Source organism: Spodoptera frugiperda, unplaced genomic scaffold (assembly GCF_023101765.2).
Source record: "Spodoptera frugiperda isolate SF20-4 unplaced genomic scaffold, AGI-APGP_CSIRO_Sfru_2.0 tig00001378_1, whole genome shotgun sequence".
Taxonomy (NCBI): domain Eukaryota; kingdom Metazoa; phylum Arthropoda; class Insecta; order Lepidoptera; family Noctuidae; genus Spodoptera; species Spodoptera frugiperda.
The window spans coordinates 70390-87756 of NW_026095731.1; the positions used below are offsets into that span (position 1 = coordinate 70390).

The 17367-nt window shown below is 45.0% G+C and overlaps 1 protein-coding gene across 1 annotated transcript in view; it reads left to right on the forward strand.

Moving 5' to 3' along the window:
• LOC118261891 (uncharacterized) overlaps positions 1-15570 on the forward strand; it is a gene marked incomplete at its 3' end in the record, with an annotated part of 47960 nt that extends 32390 nt beyond the window's left edge. The window contains 3 exon segments of the mRNA XM_050707672.1: positions 13198-13331; positions 14070-14429; positions 15447-15570. Coding sequence (XP_050563629.1) covers positions 13198-13331; positions 14070-14429; positions 15447-15570 — 618 coding nt within the window.
• Positions 15571-17367: the final 1797 nt, after the last annotated feature.

Genomic DNA, 17367 nt, shown 5'->3' on the forward strand with positions numbered 1-17367 from the left:
AAAATAAACTTCATAAGATTCTTCCGTTGGTGTCGCTTTGTTACTTGGGTATAATAAATAAAAAAAAGGTAATTTAAAAAACTAAAAAACCCGACTGCGTTTATTTATAATATTAAAATGAAAAAACCCTAAAACAAGAAAGTCATCGTAAAATTTAAGCAGTCGGGACCCATTCTAAATATGGGTACATACGGCTGGCTTTGTAGAATGGGTCCCGACTGCTTAAATTTTACGATGACTTTCTTGTTTTAGGGTTTTTTCATTTTAATATTATAAATAAACGCAGTCGGGTTTTTTAGTTTTTTAAATTACCTTTTTTATTTAATTTTTTTTTAGTTTTATTATTTTTGTATTTTGATATATCTAGTGTCACTCTCACAGTCAATACGAATCAAACGACCCCTATCAAGCGGAAATCCATCCAGGCTAGAGAGTGAGAAATATTCGAATTTGGCGCCAAACATCCGCCATTTTGTTTTTTTATTATTTTGATATATTCAGTGTCACTCTCACAGTAAATATGAATCTAACGACACCTCTCAAGTTAAAATCCATCAAGTCGTTTAGGCTAGAGAGAGAAATATTCGAATTTGGCGCCAAAAATCCGCCATTTTGTTTTTTTATTATTTTGATATACCCAGTGTCACTCTCACAGTAAATACGAATCTAATGACACCTCTCAAGTCAAAATCCATCAAGCCGTTTAGGCTGTAGAGCGTGCCAAACAATTATACATACATACATACATACATACATACATACATACATACATACATACATACATACATACCTACATACATACATACACTCGAAAAACATAACCCTCCTTCTGGCGCAGTCGGGTAAAAAGAGGTTTAATTGCTTCCTTTTACTACATTAAAATTATGAATATGGTGACTATAAACATAATAATTTCCAACCCTACCATTCCCAATTCCAAATACTTAAAGGCCGGTAATGCACGTGTAACTAACTCCTCTGGTGGTGTGGGTGTCCATTGGCTAACCTCGGCATGTTGCCACTGCTACGACAATTGCCGTGTTCTGCGGTAAGGAAAAACCTTAAGAAAATTAATAAAAGATTGCAATGTTTTATTACTATACAAATTCAGTTATATAGTTAACTATACATTTAGTTTTTTCATTAACAATTTTACTTATGGTATATGACCGTATACGATACTACTACGTATACTGTATAGTTATCATCCTTTGTGTTTCAATATCTACGTGAAAAGTAATCAATATTTACCAGGAATCGAAACTAAAACTACGAAGCGATTCATCAACTTAGCCTGATGCTTGTAATAATTAATAATTAATAGTTCTAGGCACTACCGTCATAATTAAACGCTATTGTAGGTAACATTATGCTACTATTAATTGAAAGGTTATTATAGAGATATGCCTAATGTAATTACGATCAATTACCTATTGTATTTAATTTACTAAGTGGGGGAAAGCCATGCTTCAGCTCGAATGGGCCGGCTCGACCGGCGCGATACCACGACATCACAAAAATACTGACGTGAAATAACGTTTGTATTGTGTTTCGTTGTGTAGGTGAGGAATGAAACATATTTAACTCTCATTCGGCTCTGTTATTTTTTTGTCAAGTCATCCAATGACTTCTTCTGCCTTAGGCGTGCGAGAGGAAGTGTCAGACTCTTATTGACTAAAAATCACCCCGTTCCTACTCCTGCTTCTCTAGCTGGAGCCCCGGTAAACCTGTTTGTCCGCAGCTCCGGACTTAGTCTACTCTTACGACATGAATCCGTAGAAGGAAGGATAGATAAGACATGAAAGAAGAATACGAGTAGTGGCAAGTGGCAAATTTAATATACTTTACCACCACCTCGGGGCTTAAAATTAAAAGTTAAAACCCTTATTATAACTTATACTTAGGTACATCACGCTATCCTCACTTTAACTGAAAAACGAATCCGAGATCAATTATTCTGAAGTTCTGCTTCATCGCGATCCTACAACGGCTGAGGTACCTAGTCTAGTTAACTATTTACGTTGTATTAATAGGTTAAATGCAATCAAACGCCCACAAATTGAACCTTCGGGATAGATACTGGCGAACGTCATTCAATATGTATGTACAATACATACATGGATACGTGGTGAAACCGAGAGAGGTAATGTATAGGCATTTTTTAAATAGTATCGGTTTCATAATACATGTTTAATGAATTGGTAATATTTATCCACAAATTATGTTTTTATACACTCACACGCAACGTCACGCCTTTTTATTCCTGAAGGGGTAGGCAGAGGTGCACATTACGGCACGTAATGCCGCTATACAATGTACACCCACTTTTCACCAAGTCCCATGTAATAGGGGGTGAGCCTATTACCATATCCTGGACACAATTCCAGACTCCGTGCTACTACCGAGAAATTTTCGAAAATCCGAAAACAGCCCAGTAATACTTTGCCTGACCCGGATATCGAACCCGAGACCTCTTGTTTTTTTAACCCAATGGAAATCCACATGGACTATCCAAGTCGTGGAGACGAAAAGGGGTGTGCCGGACTCTAACCAGCTAAAACCACCGCGATGTTCCTCCACTAATTCCCTCTCCTCCTCTACCTATGACCGTGATCTAAGTTATCCTTGTGAAATCACCACACATCCACAAATAATGTGCATTCACATATATATGTATATGTAGGTACTTTACATAATTTTATTAATTGGTTTTGTCATCACTCATCTTAATATAAAAATAAATTATTATAATTGTACAAAACGTTACACAGAGTAAATGGTAGATAACTATAATTATTGTCTATTTATATCTGTCTCGTTTGGACAGTTTAATATTTCGTTCCTGTTATTAAAGTATTTTTGTAATTTCCAAGATAAATCTAAATCATGTCATGTCATGTCAGCATGTCAGTCTAGGAACTGACTTATATTTAATTATATTATAGCAATTCCACCCCCGTTTTGCCCAGGTGTTTTTTCCCAATATTTCAAGTTGACGTGAACATCTTCTCAAAGGAGTTTGTATATGGGGAAAAGCGCTTAACTATTATGTAGTTCAAACACACTAACAATAATAAAAATAGGTAGTTTTAGAAAAAGAACACGATATGTTTCTGCCCTTGTTATTTTGGATCTGACGTCATTTGTTAGCGTGTCATTTGTTTTTTCTTTGCATTAATCTAGAGGTGGCAATAGGTAATTTGGATTTGAAAAAGGAACGCGATATATTTCTAGTCTTGTCATTTTGAGCAAGACAACATTGACATCTCATTTGTTTTTATTTCCCACAAACTGATCTGTGGTATTGGTATATCGCATATTAACTTCCGTTTATGTTCAGAGTTAAATAATGCTATACATATAATTGTTCTATGTCAAATTATAATGGCACTCATAGAACAATTTCATTATTTCCTTGCAACATCTTCATAATATTTTCTCACCTTTTAAAACTTCGCTAAAGAGTAATTGGATTTAAATTAAACTTTATTTTTGTGTTTCGAAATTACACCACTGGCGTTAAAACCATACGAATAATGATCTCTACCAACCAAATGGCATATACATGAGCGCGAAAATGTTTTACAATCATGACACCACGAGCAAATTGAAACACAATTCGGCTAACTACTCTCCACGGTCCATTCTGAGAACAACAAATGTATGGAATACATTTCCCACGTACTCGGGGCTTGCATAAATAAACAATGGGATACAATACTGCTGACAAGTGTGAGTAAGCAATATGCGTGTTGATACATTTCCGATGTATTCGTCTGTCTCGAGTGGAGTTTGCATTCACTACGTCGAAATGAATGCAGTTATTACAGCTTACGCGTGTTTTAAGCATAATCTGCAATTCTGGACTTTATTATTGAGACGGAACAGTTTGTTTTTGTTTATCTTGCTGCGTATAATTTGGTTGTCTCATACCTCTACTTTATTGGTGCACACAGAGTGTGGTATTGTTTCGAGTTTAATTTCGATTGCCCTCTATGTGCTAAGTACATACGGCAATCAATCATTATGTAATCAAGGTGTTTTCATCAAGGTTTTGACTAATATTATACTAAACGTAGCAATGCGTGTCCTACCATAATATGCATTAAATAAGAATGATTTAAAAAGTAAGATTACCAAAGGGTTTTTTGTTCGTAAAGTCACAGTCGCGTGTTTGTTCTAATTATATTTTAGTTTATCAAACGGAACTTATAAAGTAAATGAGGTCTTACAATACTAGTGTTTGGTGAGTATAATAACAATGAATTTCAGTTAAAATAAATTGACGTAAAACATATAATGGGTGTTAACACGCGGTTAATGAAATTCAGGGATATTTTAAAATGCGTTTTTATGCCTGCCTTCAAAAAGGATAGAACGTCTCAATTATTTCATTAATATTATACTTACTACTTTAAAACAAACAGACTACCATTTAGCAAATATTTCATTATAAATAGTAAAGAAATAAATAAGAAAAATCCTGCAACAAAAAGTGTCACACAGCACAACACCCACTAACAAAGCTTAGACAATGAAAAACTTTTAATTAGAAGTACGAAACACATTTTTGCTTTTTTACGTATGTTAAAAGAAAAATCGAATACTGCACTCGAACAAAGTATTCGTTTTGTTTTTGTCTTCGTGGGTTAGTTGGCACGGCTTCGTAAATCTACGATTTAAGAATTTAGTACGTGCACACGTAGGATCGGATGCTGTCGCCTGTCGCTCCCCTGTAAGCCCTGGTGACATGTTCTTGGACAACAGCCACGTTTCAACTCATTGACTAATTCATTGTGATCTTTCATTCACTTGTCTATTTTAAATATTTTTACTTGAAACCGAATATACTATCAGAATTTCGAACAGACTGCTTGAAGTTATTTGTCTTATTTTTATTTCTCCACCCAGCCTTACATTTTGCTTGTTAAATTCAGGTTTTTGTTCAAGTTCCAACTTATATCCTAGTATCTATAATTTTTAACTGTAAGAACTACCTTCGGGATAGAAAACGAAGTCATAATACACATGAATACGAAACCAATATGAAGTGCCTCTTCTAGACTGAAGCGCTAAACTCTTACGCACCCCAAACTTTGGAGAACGGGTTATAAATACACCTCACCGCTTTTACTCCACCACACCTCAATATTGAAACATCCAATAACGCAGGAATTTGCTTATTCAATAAACTAGGTTAGCTTTTAGTGGGGTGCGGTGCCAAAAGACCTCCCCGTGGTGCACCCTGGGTACAGGTAATAGCCCCCCTAACGGGGGTGATAGGGTTGGAGTGGCTATTGCCTGTAGCGAACTTTTGGACGGGGCGGAAGAACCCGAGATGGGTTCTGGGGGCGGCGGGCTTTGTGATGACACATGGCCTGCGCCTCCGAGGGGGCGTCATTCCACCCGTCTCTCTGACTTAGCAGAGAGCGTGGCGGAGAGGCAAGGACGGTGCTCGTTGTGCACTCACCCTGCCAACGAGCAGCATCGGGGCACAAGTTGTTCCTGACTGCAACCGTTGATATCGTAATCCGGGAAGATGTCATGGTCATGTTTTATGACTCTGATCGGGACGAGGGTCTTGGCTTGGTCGCCCGGACCGCGAGGAAGATAACCTCTATAAAAAATTCCTCCAATACCAAGTTCTGGTGCGTGGCGAGGGTATGCGTGGCTGAGGAGTAGTGTCAGTCGCGAGCGCACCCCCAGCTAGGGGACCGGTGGACCCTCTAGTTGGGATACAAATATACACTTACCCAGGTACAGGGGCACTGCCTGGGTGGACTGGATATTTCCCCCATACTCGTGGGAACTTTATGAAGTCAACTGATAAAACAACACCACCAGATGAGGAGAGGGCAGGTGAGCTCAGCTCGCCTGCAGTAATCGTTTTTGAGAGCCCTAGTGGTTCTGGTGCCCGTGGGGAATCCCCCATACGAGCGCCAAGTCGGAGGGCTTCGGACTCGGAGTCTGACGCCCCACCCGTATCTGACGCGAGCGTTAGGTCAAAGCGCCTAACGCGAGCGTCATTTAAGCGTCCCAGATTGGAGGAGGACCAGGAGGGACTGGCGTTGTCCTCCAATACGCAGGAGGCCCCAGCCCCAAAAATCTCCACGGCCGCGCGGGGTAAGGGCAAGAGCAAGGGCTGCAAGAGGCCGGCAGCCACTGCCCGCACTGAGCCAGCCGATCGGCTCTCAGAGTCCTCCATAATGGAGGTGACTTGTGGCGAGGGCTCAGAGGCTGAGCACGACTCCGTTGGTCTCCGCCAGATCATCAAGGAGGAGCTTCGCAGGGTGGCTGGGAAGAAATCCCAGCCTGCCAGAAACGAGCAGATAAAGTCGGCGGAGACCACCATCATGACGGCGGTCTTTAAACTGTGTGGGATGCCCTCAGCCGAAAAAGTCCACACTGAGCTGGCCGTACTGCGGCGAGAAATGGCGCGGTTGTCGGCCTCTAATGCGGCTCTGGAGGCCGAGCTTCAGGCCACCAAAGCGGAGCTCGCCGCTTCCCGTGGAAGCCGACCCCAGCCCATGTCGGAGTCAGACATGCTCGGACTGATGCGGCGGGAGATGGCTGCTTTCCGGCAGCGTTTTGACATGCTGGAAAGTAAGGTCCTCCGTCCACCACTAGCAGCGAGTCAGACGGCCTCGCGCTCATATGCGGCTGTTGCGGCCAAGCCTTCGACCTCTTTAGGTCAGACTGGCCGCGGCACTCAACCGCCGACGAGGGCAAGAGCGACTCCTCCTGCGAGGGCCCCGGTGCCTCCACTAGTTTCGGTGGAGCCACCACCGAATGCGCCAATAGGGCGCAGAAATAAAAGAAGAGGGGGAGTAACGGCTCAGCAGGCCGTTGGCCCGGTCACAGTTATGCCTGTCCCGCCGGCAAGAGATCTCAGTGGTGGCGAGTGGCAACTAGTCGGCGACGCGAGGAGGGTCGCCAAAGAAGGCAGGAAGCGCCGCAAAAAGCGCAGCGGCAGCGGCGCCAGCAACAGCGCAAAGAGAAGCGCGCTGCGGCCTTGCTTCGCGCCCCTAAGACCGCGGCTGTAGTTCTAACACTACAGCCCGATGCCGTCCAAAGGGGCGTTACATATGGCGACGTCCTCGCCAAATTAAAGGGGGCGGTGACTCCCGCGGAGTTCGGGGCACCTGACGGGTTTGCAATCAAGGCAACTGCGACTGGAGCCCGTCTACTGGAGGTCCCCGGCGCGACTAGCGGTCCGTCCGCAGACGCCCTCGCTGAAAGGCTCCGGGCGTGTCTTAGTGCGGACGAGGTTCGCGTGTCCAGGCCCACAAAATGCTTGGATCTGCGAATAATGGGCCTGGACGACTCCGTGACGGAACAAGAGGTGGTGGCCGCTGTCGCCAGGACAGGAGGGTGCCCTGCTGAACAAGTCAAGGCAAGCACCATCCGTCCGGACAATTCGGGGTTGCGCACAGTCGTAGTGAGCTGCCCCGTCACAGCGGCCAAAAAAATTAAGGAGGGCAAAAGGCTCCTGGTGGGCTGGGTCTCGGCGCAGGTCAAGCTGCTCGAGGTCCGGCCTCTGAGGTGCTACCGCTGCCACGTGGGCCATCACGTGAGCGTTAAATGCACCTCGGAGGTTGACCGCAGCGACCGCTGCTTCCGCTGCGGTCAGCCCGGTCACAAGGCCGGTACGTGCACCGCCCCGCTGCACTGCGACGCATGTGCAGCGGCTGGCAAGCCGGCCAATCACCGGGTCGGGAGCAAGGCCTGCTCCCCGCCTACCAAACCCAGGGGCAAGGGCAGGCCCTCCGCCACCCCCGTCGTTTCCACCGCCGCCGCCGCCGCCGCCGCCGCCGCGGTCGCCACTACTACCGCCGCCGTAGCCACCGCCGGCTGTAATGCTGCCAGGGAGGAGGTCGTGATGGATTGCCAGTAATGAATCCATTCCGCCTCCTCCAGGCGAATATCAACCACTGCGCCGCCGCTCAGGACCTGTTGCTCCAGAGCATAGCGCAGTGGTCGATCAATGTTGCTGTGGTCTCCGAGCCGTATTTTGTCCCGCCCAGGGATCACTGGGTTGCGGATCTGGACGGCTCGGTGACCATCATCTCGTCGGCCGCCGCCGGTACCCCGACTCTCGAGAACGCTCAGAGAGGCCGGGGTTGTGTCGCAGCACGGTTCGGAGAGATCGCTGTGGTGGGCGTGTATTTCTCTCCGAACCGAACTCTCGCCGAGTTCCACAACTCCCTGAGGGAGTTGGTCGCCGTCGTCGTCGGGTTCCGTTCCCTCCCCGTACTTGTCCTCGGGGACTTCAATGCCAAAAACTTGGCTTGGGGTTCCCGGTTCACTGACGTTCGGGGTAGGATGGTGGAAGACTGGGCTCTGGAGACAGGCCTAGTCGTCCTGAACCGGGGTTCTGTCCCCACGTGTGTGCGGATGCAGGGTGAGTCGGTGGTGGATATCTCGTTCGCCAGCCCCGCTCTGTCACCCCGTGTTGTTGACTGGCGCGTTATGGAGGAGGTGGAGACGTTTTCTGACCACCGGTATATCCGGTTCAACGTCTCCGCCGAGTCCGCGGACCCGCCAGTCAGACAGGCCCCATGTGGCCCGCGTTGGGCGCTAAGACAGCTGGACCGGGAGCTTTTCCTGGAAGCCGCAATCGTGCAGGCCTGGGTGATACCACCGGACAGGCCTGCCGACATTGACGGGGAAGCAAGATGGCTCCAGGACGCCATGTCCAGAATATGTGACGTGGCGATGCCCCGGGTCCGGCCAGGTCAGCGCAAACGCCAGGTGTACTGGTGGTCGCAAGAGCTGGCTGCTCTGCGCAGTGCGTGCGTAGCTGCGCGCCGCCGGTACACTAGGCACCGCAGGCTCCGTATCCTCCCTCCAGACGCGGAGGTTAGAGAGGCGGAGTTGTACGAGGGATACAAGGCGACAAAGGCCGCCCTCAAAGCGGAGATCTGGCGGGCTAAGGAGGAAGCCCGTCGGGAGATGCTGGAGTCTCTGAACAGAGACCCGTGGGGGCGCCCCTATCGGATGGTGCGTGATAAACTCCGCACTTGGGCTCCCCCACTGACACAGAGTCTCCGGCCAGAGGTCGTGGAGGAAGTGGTCGGCGCCTTGTTCCCCCGACTACGGAGGGGCTTTACCCCTCCATCCATGACTCCGCCCCCTGCGGTGCCCAATGCGGGCCACAGCGACGACGACGACGACATCGTTCCGGAGGTGACCGAGGCAGAACTGAGAGCGGCGGTGCGCCGGATGGGCGCCAAGAACACCGCCCCAGGACCCGATGGCCTGCATGGCAAGGCGTGGGTCCTGGCCTCGGAGGCTCTCGGGCCTCGATTAATAGGTCTCTACAGCGCATGTTTGGAGAGGGGCCAGTTTCCACTTCAGTGGAAGACGGGAAAACTGGTCCTCGTGAAGAAACCAGGGCGCCCTGCGGACTCTCCGTCCGCGTACCGGCCCATTGTGCTGCTCGACGAGGTGGGAAAAGTCTTCGAAAGGATAATTTCGAACCGCCTCGTCGCGCACTTGTCCGAATTTGGGCCGGACCTCGCGGATGGCCAGTTCGGCTTCCGCAGAGGGCGCTCTACGGTGGACGCCATCATGCGCGTAAGGGACCTCACGACGGGGACTGCAGTGTCCAGGGGTAAGGTCGTCGTGGCGGTGTCTCTAGACATCGCCAACGCCTTTAACTCCCTACCCTGGATCTGCATACTAGGGGCACTTCGGTACCACCGGGTGCCTACCTACCTCCGTCGTGTAATCGAGGCCTACCTGTCAGACAGGTATGTTACGTTCCCCGGTCGCCAGGGCGAGTGGAACAGGCGAGAAATGTCGCGCGGTGTTCCACAGGGTTCGGTTTTGGGGCCGCTCCTGTGGAACATCGGTTACGACTGGGTGTTGCGCACCGACCTCCCGAACGGCGTCAGCGTAATCTGCTACGCCGACGACACGCTGGTGCTAGCGCACGGGAGGTCGCACCAGGCGGCGGCCAATTTAATGACGACAGCGGTTGCGATAGTCGTTGCAAGGATCCGGCAATTGGGACTCGAGGTGGCGCTCCACAAGTCCGAGGCCATGTGCTTTCATGGCCGCGGGAACGCGCCACCTCCAGGTGGGTCCCAAATAACGGCAGGAGGGGTTACCATCGGCGTCGAGACGACGATGAAGTACCTAGGACTCGTCCTCGACAGTCGATGGAACTTCGTGGAGCATTTCCGACGTTTGGCTCCTAAATTGGAACGGACGGGGGCTGCGCTTAAGCGGCTCCTGCCCAACCTCGGGGGCCAAATGCCTCCTGCCGGAGGTTGTATGCGGGGGTCGTGCGGTCCATGGCCCTCTACGGCGCCCCTGTGTGGGCGCCGAACCTGATGCGGCGGCCAACTCGGACGCTGCTCACGTCCCAGAGGGTCATGGCCATCCGAGTGATCCGTGGATATCGCACGATCTCCGGGGAGGCGGCGAACCTCCTTGCCGGATTACCGCCGTGGGATTTGGAGGCGAAAGTGCTCGCGCGCGTCTTTAGTCTGCGCGCCGACGCGCGTCGCCGGGGCGAAACTCCGCTGCCGCGCCAGATTAGTGCGTGGCGGGACGAGCTCCGGCGCGATCTCATGGCGGATTGGCAGCAACGACTGTCGCAACCGAGGGCTGGGCTCGCTGTCATTGCAGCGGTAAGTCCCCTCTTTGAGGAGTGGCTAGAGAGGCGCCATGGCGTCCTCACCTACCGCCTGACGCAGGTGCTTACCGGACATGGGAGTTTCGGTAGGTTCCTGTTTTTGATTGGGCGGGAGGAAACGCCCGGGTGTCATCACTGCGAAGACCGCCCGGAGGACACGGTGGAACACACGGTTGCGGTCTGCCCTGCGTGGGCTGAGCACCGCCGTGCCCTCAGGGAAGTGATCGGCGACGGCGACCTCTCGCGTCCGGCTTTGGTTCAGACCATGGTGCGGAGCGAGGGGGACTGGGATGCCGTCTCCTCCTTCTGCGAAGCAGTTATGCTAGCTAAGGAGGAGGCGGGACGCGTGAGGGAACGAACTTCCTCACGCCCTAGCCGACGCGAAAGACACTCCGGGCGTCGGGGATCGCGTGACGATCTCCGGCCACCGTAAGTGCGGGTCTGCGGACGGCGAGCAAGGGTAGCTCGCCGCCCGACCAGAACCAGACCCGTGCGTGCGGCGCGTTGCGTTCCGCGCGCGCCTCAAAGAGCCATCAGACCACCACAGATGGGGCCCAGTAGGGCTGATGCTTAATCCGGAGCTGCGGACTACCTAGCGGGTTTACCGGGGCTCCGGCTCGACAAGCAGGAGTAGGAACGGGGTGGTTTTTAGTCAGTAAGAGTCTGACACTCCCTCTCGCTTTGCCCTGGCGAGAGAAGTCATTGGATGATTTTCCACCCTGAAAAAAAAAAAAAAAAAAGGTTAGCTTTTAGTGAGATCTTGACGAATTAAATAAACACTAAAATATACCCACGGTGGCCAAATTAAACGAGGTGCTGGAAAACTCCCTGCGTTCCCATTAAGTAGAATTGGCAAAAAGCGACAGAACAGGAATGTAAACACTTAAAACTTTGCTCGGCGCGGAGTTCCACCGCTTCGTCGTAATAGAGGGCGCTGCTGGCAAACAAAAGCATGCCGAGTTTTAGTTTGAGCCGCCATTTTGTCTGTTCGGCGTTTTAACCGCTTTCTACGAAATTCGTGGGCAAAATGGAACCGCGTATGGAAGATGAATATGCAACGTTGACAGCGACGCGCATTGAAACGCGTGCTGCCGCGACCTGTGTGATTTATTGCCATCTATTTACGTTGCCTTCCCACTCGGCACTATCTTTGTTTACAAGTCTGGTTCAGCGAACAAACAATAATTCTGTTCAATTTTCATGTTGGACTGGCAATTTAATTAGTCTGCAGAGTCAGCTGCTACGTAAATCACCTTGTGCAGTCGCAGTACTCTCGGGATATACAGTAACAACCGGCAGGAGCTAAATTTGTGTGTGCCACTATACTGAGATGCATAAAGACAGCAAAAGCATTTATAATGAATTTTGGTGTACACAAAAGGAAAATAACATAACAAAATTTACAAATGCTGGCTCCCTCTTTCACCAGATATTGTTATTTTTAAAATTACAAGGAAATCTTGGTTCATTTTAGAATGCTGTTTAAATTGTAACTCTTGTGTAACTTGGATGAAGTTTTTTTTTAAATTAAACTTTTTTTTTAATTAACTTACCTATCTGACTGCTTTTCAATGATCGGAGTTTTTAATAATACCACAATTTAAAATTAACCTTTTCCGTCACGCTTCCTTTTAGATTACCGTTGTTTTTCAGATTTTTAAACACTCAAATACATATAATATAAAAGATCTTCACAAATATCTATTTTTTGGCTATATCTTGTTATAGATTAGAAACTTTTATGCAATAAGTCTTTGGGACTACATTTATCAACGTCATCGACTCGACACGACACTACAATTTACATACAACCTCATATCGTATTCAAAACGTTCTTTAGATAACTTTAAGCAGGACCACCCAATATACCTATCGTTTTCTTTTTCTTCTCCTCTAATAATATCTTCTGATTTATTTCGTTGTGGGATCCAAGACAGTAATTATGTCCTTGAGACTGTTGTTTCTACTGTGGATCCTGGCTTATAGGAGTTGCAGCGGTATGGGAGGTTGTGGCGGGCTTGTCCCATAAAAAAATACCTATTAGATACATACATACAAAACCTGCATAAGTACAACTTCTTGATATATGATATCCGTTTATTTTAAAGATACCTATTTACCAACGCAACCTCCACCTTCCAATCTGTAGTAGATTAGTTATCTATCCCGGCTTTTCTTTTTTTTTTTAATTTTAGATTTTCATAAACAAGCATTGTTCTGTCAATAACAATGCATAACAAAAAGTGAATTAATTAAAGAACACGGATTAATTGTGAATTGAAGTGATTGTAGTCACTCGTACGATATGAGAGAAAATCCTAAAATACAGTAGGGAATAATAATCAAAAATATAAGATCTAAATACGTATTTAATTATGAATTTCTAAATAAATTATAAACGAGCATGCATGCAAAGACTGATGACTGTTGATGAAGCGAAAGAGGTGTGTAAGATTCGAGGAATTGGCGTTCCATTGTCGAGACAGGCGTGAAGTTATGTATATTTTGTAAAGGCACATAATACTGCATTTTGCTTATAAGTAAACTTTTTCCAGAATTACCGGAGACCGGTCCTAGTGTGCGAGCACAGAAGAGCTGGTACTCCATCGGTGACATGCTTCGAGCCAATTGCACGTCGCCACCGGCCGACCCGCCGGCCAACCTCACGTGGCTACTTAATGGCCAAGAGGTAAGCCAATATTTTATTTTATTTTTAACCGTGATCGTCTCACTGCGGGGCAAAGGCCTCCCTACACTCTTTCCACTCCTCTCAGTGTCTGCACTACTGCTTTCTACGGTCAATACGTATCAAGTTATTCCCACAATCTCCTTCCAAATTATTTTAAGCCAATATGGTTTAAAATATTTTTTAAGTATTAAAAACATGCGCATGCGCATGCAAAAGTTTTTAAATTATCAATCCATTCTGACCTACGTGAATGTAGGTAACGTGCTAAACAATTGCCTGGTCATAATAATATTTGTATATTCGTAATTACTTTTACAGCTTAGCTTATGATATTATGATGGTGATGATATGAATTTAATAGCACCCTGTATATTTTTACTGTAGGTAGAGTTGTATAACAGATATCTTAAGTCAAAGGCCGGTTTATATCCGCTACCGGGCAATATATAAGTACTATTTTATATTTTAAAGTATTTTTTGATAATATAAAGTAGTAAAGACCCTACATAAAAATATGTATGTCCAAAAATACCTTAATAGAGTCTACTTTCACCAATTTGTTATGAGTCCCATAATTGGAAGTGAGCCGTTGACTCTAGACTGGGCATTACATTCCAGACCTCATACTACTACTGAGAGTTTCCGAAAATCGAAAAAGTCCAATAAAACTTTGTCTGTCCTGGGAATATCCGAGGAATCAACCAAAAAGGTAATGTTGTAACAGATATTTTATCGCAGGTGAAAGGTCTGGATATACCGCTGCACGACACATCATACGCGCGAAGAAAACCTGTGATAACCGACACGTCGCTCGAAGATGCAAATAGAATTATATTCAGTCCGTGGGACGCAATCTCGGGTTACGAGGAACCCGTGACCGACAATGTAATAGACATTCCAGGCAATATCGACGGCGTAGTGGGCATTCCCCACGCTGATAGCAATCGGAAAAACAAGGAGGAAAGCACCACCCGCCTCGCACCCAGGCTAGAGCAAATAGCAAATAAATTGAACATTAGTATTGAAGAAGAGAAATCCAATAAATCATCTTCGTTCAGCCAGCTTGTTATAAGAGTACAGTCAGTACACTTTCGCAAAGTAAGTACACTCTTTATACATCTGTTATCTTTCTTTTTATAATAACTATCGTGAGACATGCTAAATTAACTAAAAATCACGGTTTACTTACGTAAATTAATGGAGAAAAGCTCTACTAGTTTCAAGTCACATAGGACTAGTAGGAGCTAGTAGAGTTTTGCTTCATTAATTTCTGTAAGTAAACCATGATTTTTGTTATCATTCTGTTCGTAAGTGTTTGATGGATATTAGTTTGATGGCGATTATTTTAGGAGTAGAAGTTTTATTCAGAGATTACTGATACTAAGGCAGATTTCATCTTTATTTGTATTTCCTTCTTAAAATCTAAAATGTGGATGCAGTAAATGGTTTCAATGCTAGAAACGATTATTGCACTTTGGAACGACCACCTTCACTGACAGACATACTGACGGAAAATTCAATTTGACGACTTTGAGTTTGAATTAATGAATAAAATGCATTTTCATTAAAATGCACATGTCATATAGTTATGTCATTTAGTTTTAGGAGGTATCGTATATTGCAAACAGATGCACAACAATTATTGTTAAATTTAATCTCCTACTAGAATATGTCACAAACTGTTAGATTTTATTGTAGAGAATATTGAACATCAAACGATAAAAAATCTATTGCAATGAATTCAATCCGGACAGCAAATAAAAACTCACCGCTGTTTTCCTTTGAAATAAACAGATTACTCAATGGAGTCAGATGAGATTTTATTTTTCTAATACACCCATGTAGAGTGGTATTAAAACGTTTCAAAGGTTTTCTAATACATTCGTAATGCATCTTTAAAATGGACTTTACTTTCTTTGAAATACGTCTCAATATCAATATTGCTCAGCTTTTAATTGCAGTTTCAAAGTTAATATCATAAAAGAAACACCATCTAAACTTGCGGCTAGACCGCCTTTTGGCAATAAAGCTGTTAAAAGTAAGGTGTTTGGTTGGGCCGTTAGTGGGCAGTATTGCACAATAATGGCGGCTGGTAATTAGCGTTGTTTGTCACAGGGGCGGGTGAACGTGACGTGTGTGGCACACGTGCTGTCGGTGTGGTCGAATAGTGGCGTGCTCATCCTAGACGAGGAGCGGCCACAGATTGCACCTGTTATGGGCAGCCGGGACTCAAATTCAGGTACGTTACTCTGTAGGTTTTATGGTAAAATTTAACTTAAACTTATGATTTAAGTCACGGTCTACCTGTGTACTTAAGTACTGTCAAGCCAGCAAATTCGGTAAGGAAGTAAAAAAAAGATTGACTGAATACGGAGACAGTGGCTATTGTTACACTACATTATTTTGTTTTTAACAAAGTCATCTGAGTATATGTTTTAACGAAGTTACTGCTTCTGGACTGAATCAATACATAATACGATAGTAGGTATGTTCTGTCCACGTACCCATGGAGTAAAGGGTTTTTAGGCGCCTTGATTAACGTTTTCTCATTAAACCGATAGAATAGGTTTTGTTGTAAGCTAAAATTAAAAAGTATTAATTTCCGTGGCCAATGAAATAAATACTTTTGAATTTGTGGTTATTGGTAATTTGAACCAATCAAATTGTTTACATTTTTGTCTAAATAAAACGTTGACGCGGTTTGTAAACACCGTCTCAGTTTGGGAGAAGATTAATTAATGTTAACAAGATTGTTGGGATTCTGATAGTATTTATTTCTTAGAGTTTTGAACTGTGGGGCCGAGACACTTGGGCAAAAGGGCAATGTCCATTTCGTATTCAGGAAAAACGCCCATAGACTTGCGAACTTCATGTGGTAAAGGGTTATTAAAAGTATTTATAGATATAACTTTTGTATGTTATGTACGTGAACAGTTTATATATACTACATTTTCAGTAGATGTAAGTTAAACTTGTTTAGTAAAGATGATAAAATATTTCTATTCTATTCTTTTCAAAGAACATCAACTGTATCTGATATCATTCAATAGAGACTGTTAACGGATTGTAAGAAAATCAGGTGAGATAGACGTAAGCATTAGATAAACTACATAGTTGTTCGGCGTTAGAGTTCAAAGTCGCACATAAAAACACCGATAAGGGTATCAGAGTCGCAGGGTTGACACGACCTTCGTGACTTTGGGACCTTTATCAGGATCTTTCGGTATTTGGAGACTAGTACTTATCGAAATGTATTTTAAGAACTTTTTTTTAAGAAACGTCGTTCTTCATTTTGTTTTTTCTGGTGTGGACTTGTAAAACAGATAAAAGTTTGTTATTGTTCATTTTAGAAGGATTATTTAACAAAACAATGTTTGAATGTTTATTGACAATTTTAAATAGTAACAATACCAATATGTCGTCACTCCGATGTCAATGCATAGTAATTCTAATTAATTTGATTAAAAAACAAACTTGCATTGCAATTCCATTGTGACTGTTAATTGTTACATGGACAAAAGATCGAAAACATTTTATTAATTGGCTGGACAACGATGTAGTTCTTGCCAAATATATGACAAAAATTCGATAAAAAATTACAGAACATAAAAATGACAAATACCTCTAATTTTAGACTCAATAAGTATACAGTACCTTTAGTATGAGTTTACTTTATGCTTAAAATAATCGAAACGAGAGCGGTTTATTGGAGCCGGCCAATCAGAGCACCGATCGCGTTCACGCTCGCGCTTCGAAACTCGTACTAAAGGTTGATTACGTTTGTTCGAGAACCTCAAAATATAAAGAACTCCTAAAAATTTCAATCTGGCACTAGCGGAACCACAGTTGAACTCTCACTTACCACAATTTTCCACTATATTAGTAGTGCAATGGTACTTCGCATGAGGTTTCACATTAATTCCACTAAAATACATTAAACGCAGGCTGCGTTACTCTCGTTGTTAGATTTAATTGTTTCACATGTGGCCTCCATGCAGCGAGATGAAATACAGATTCATTTAACTGCACATACGAT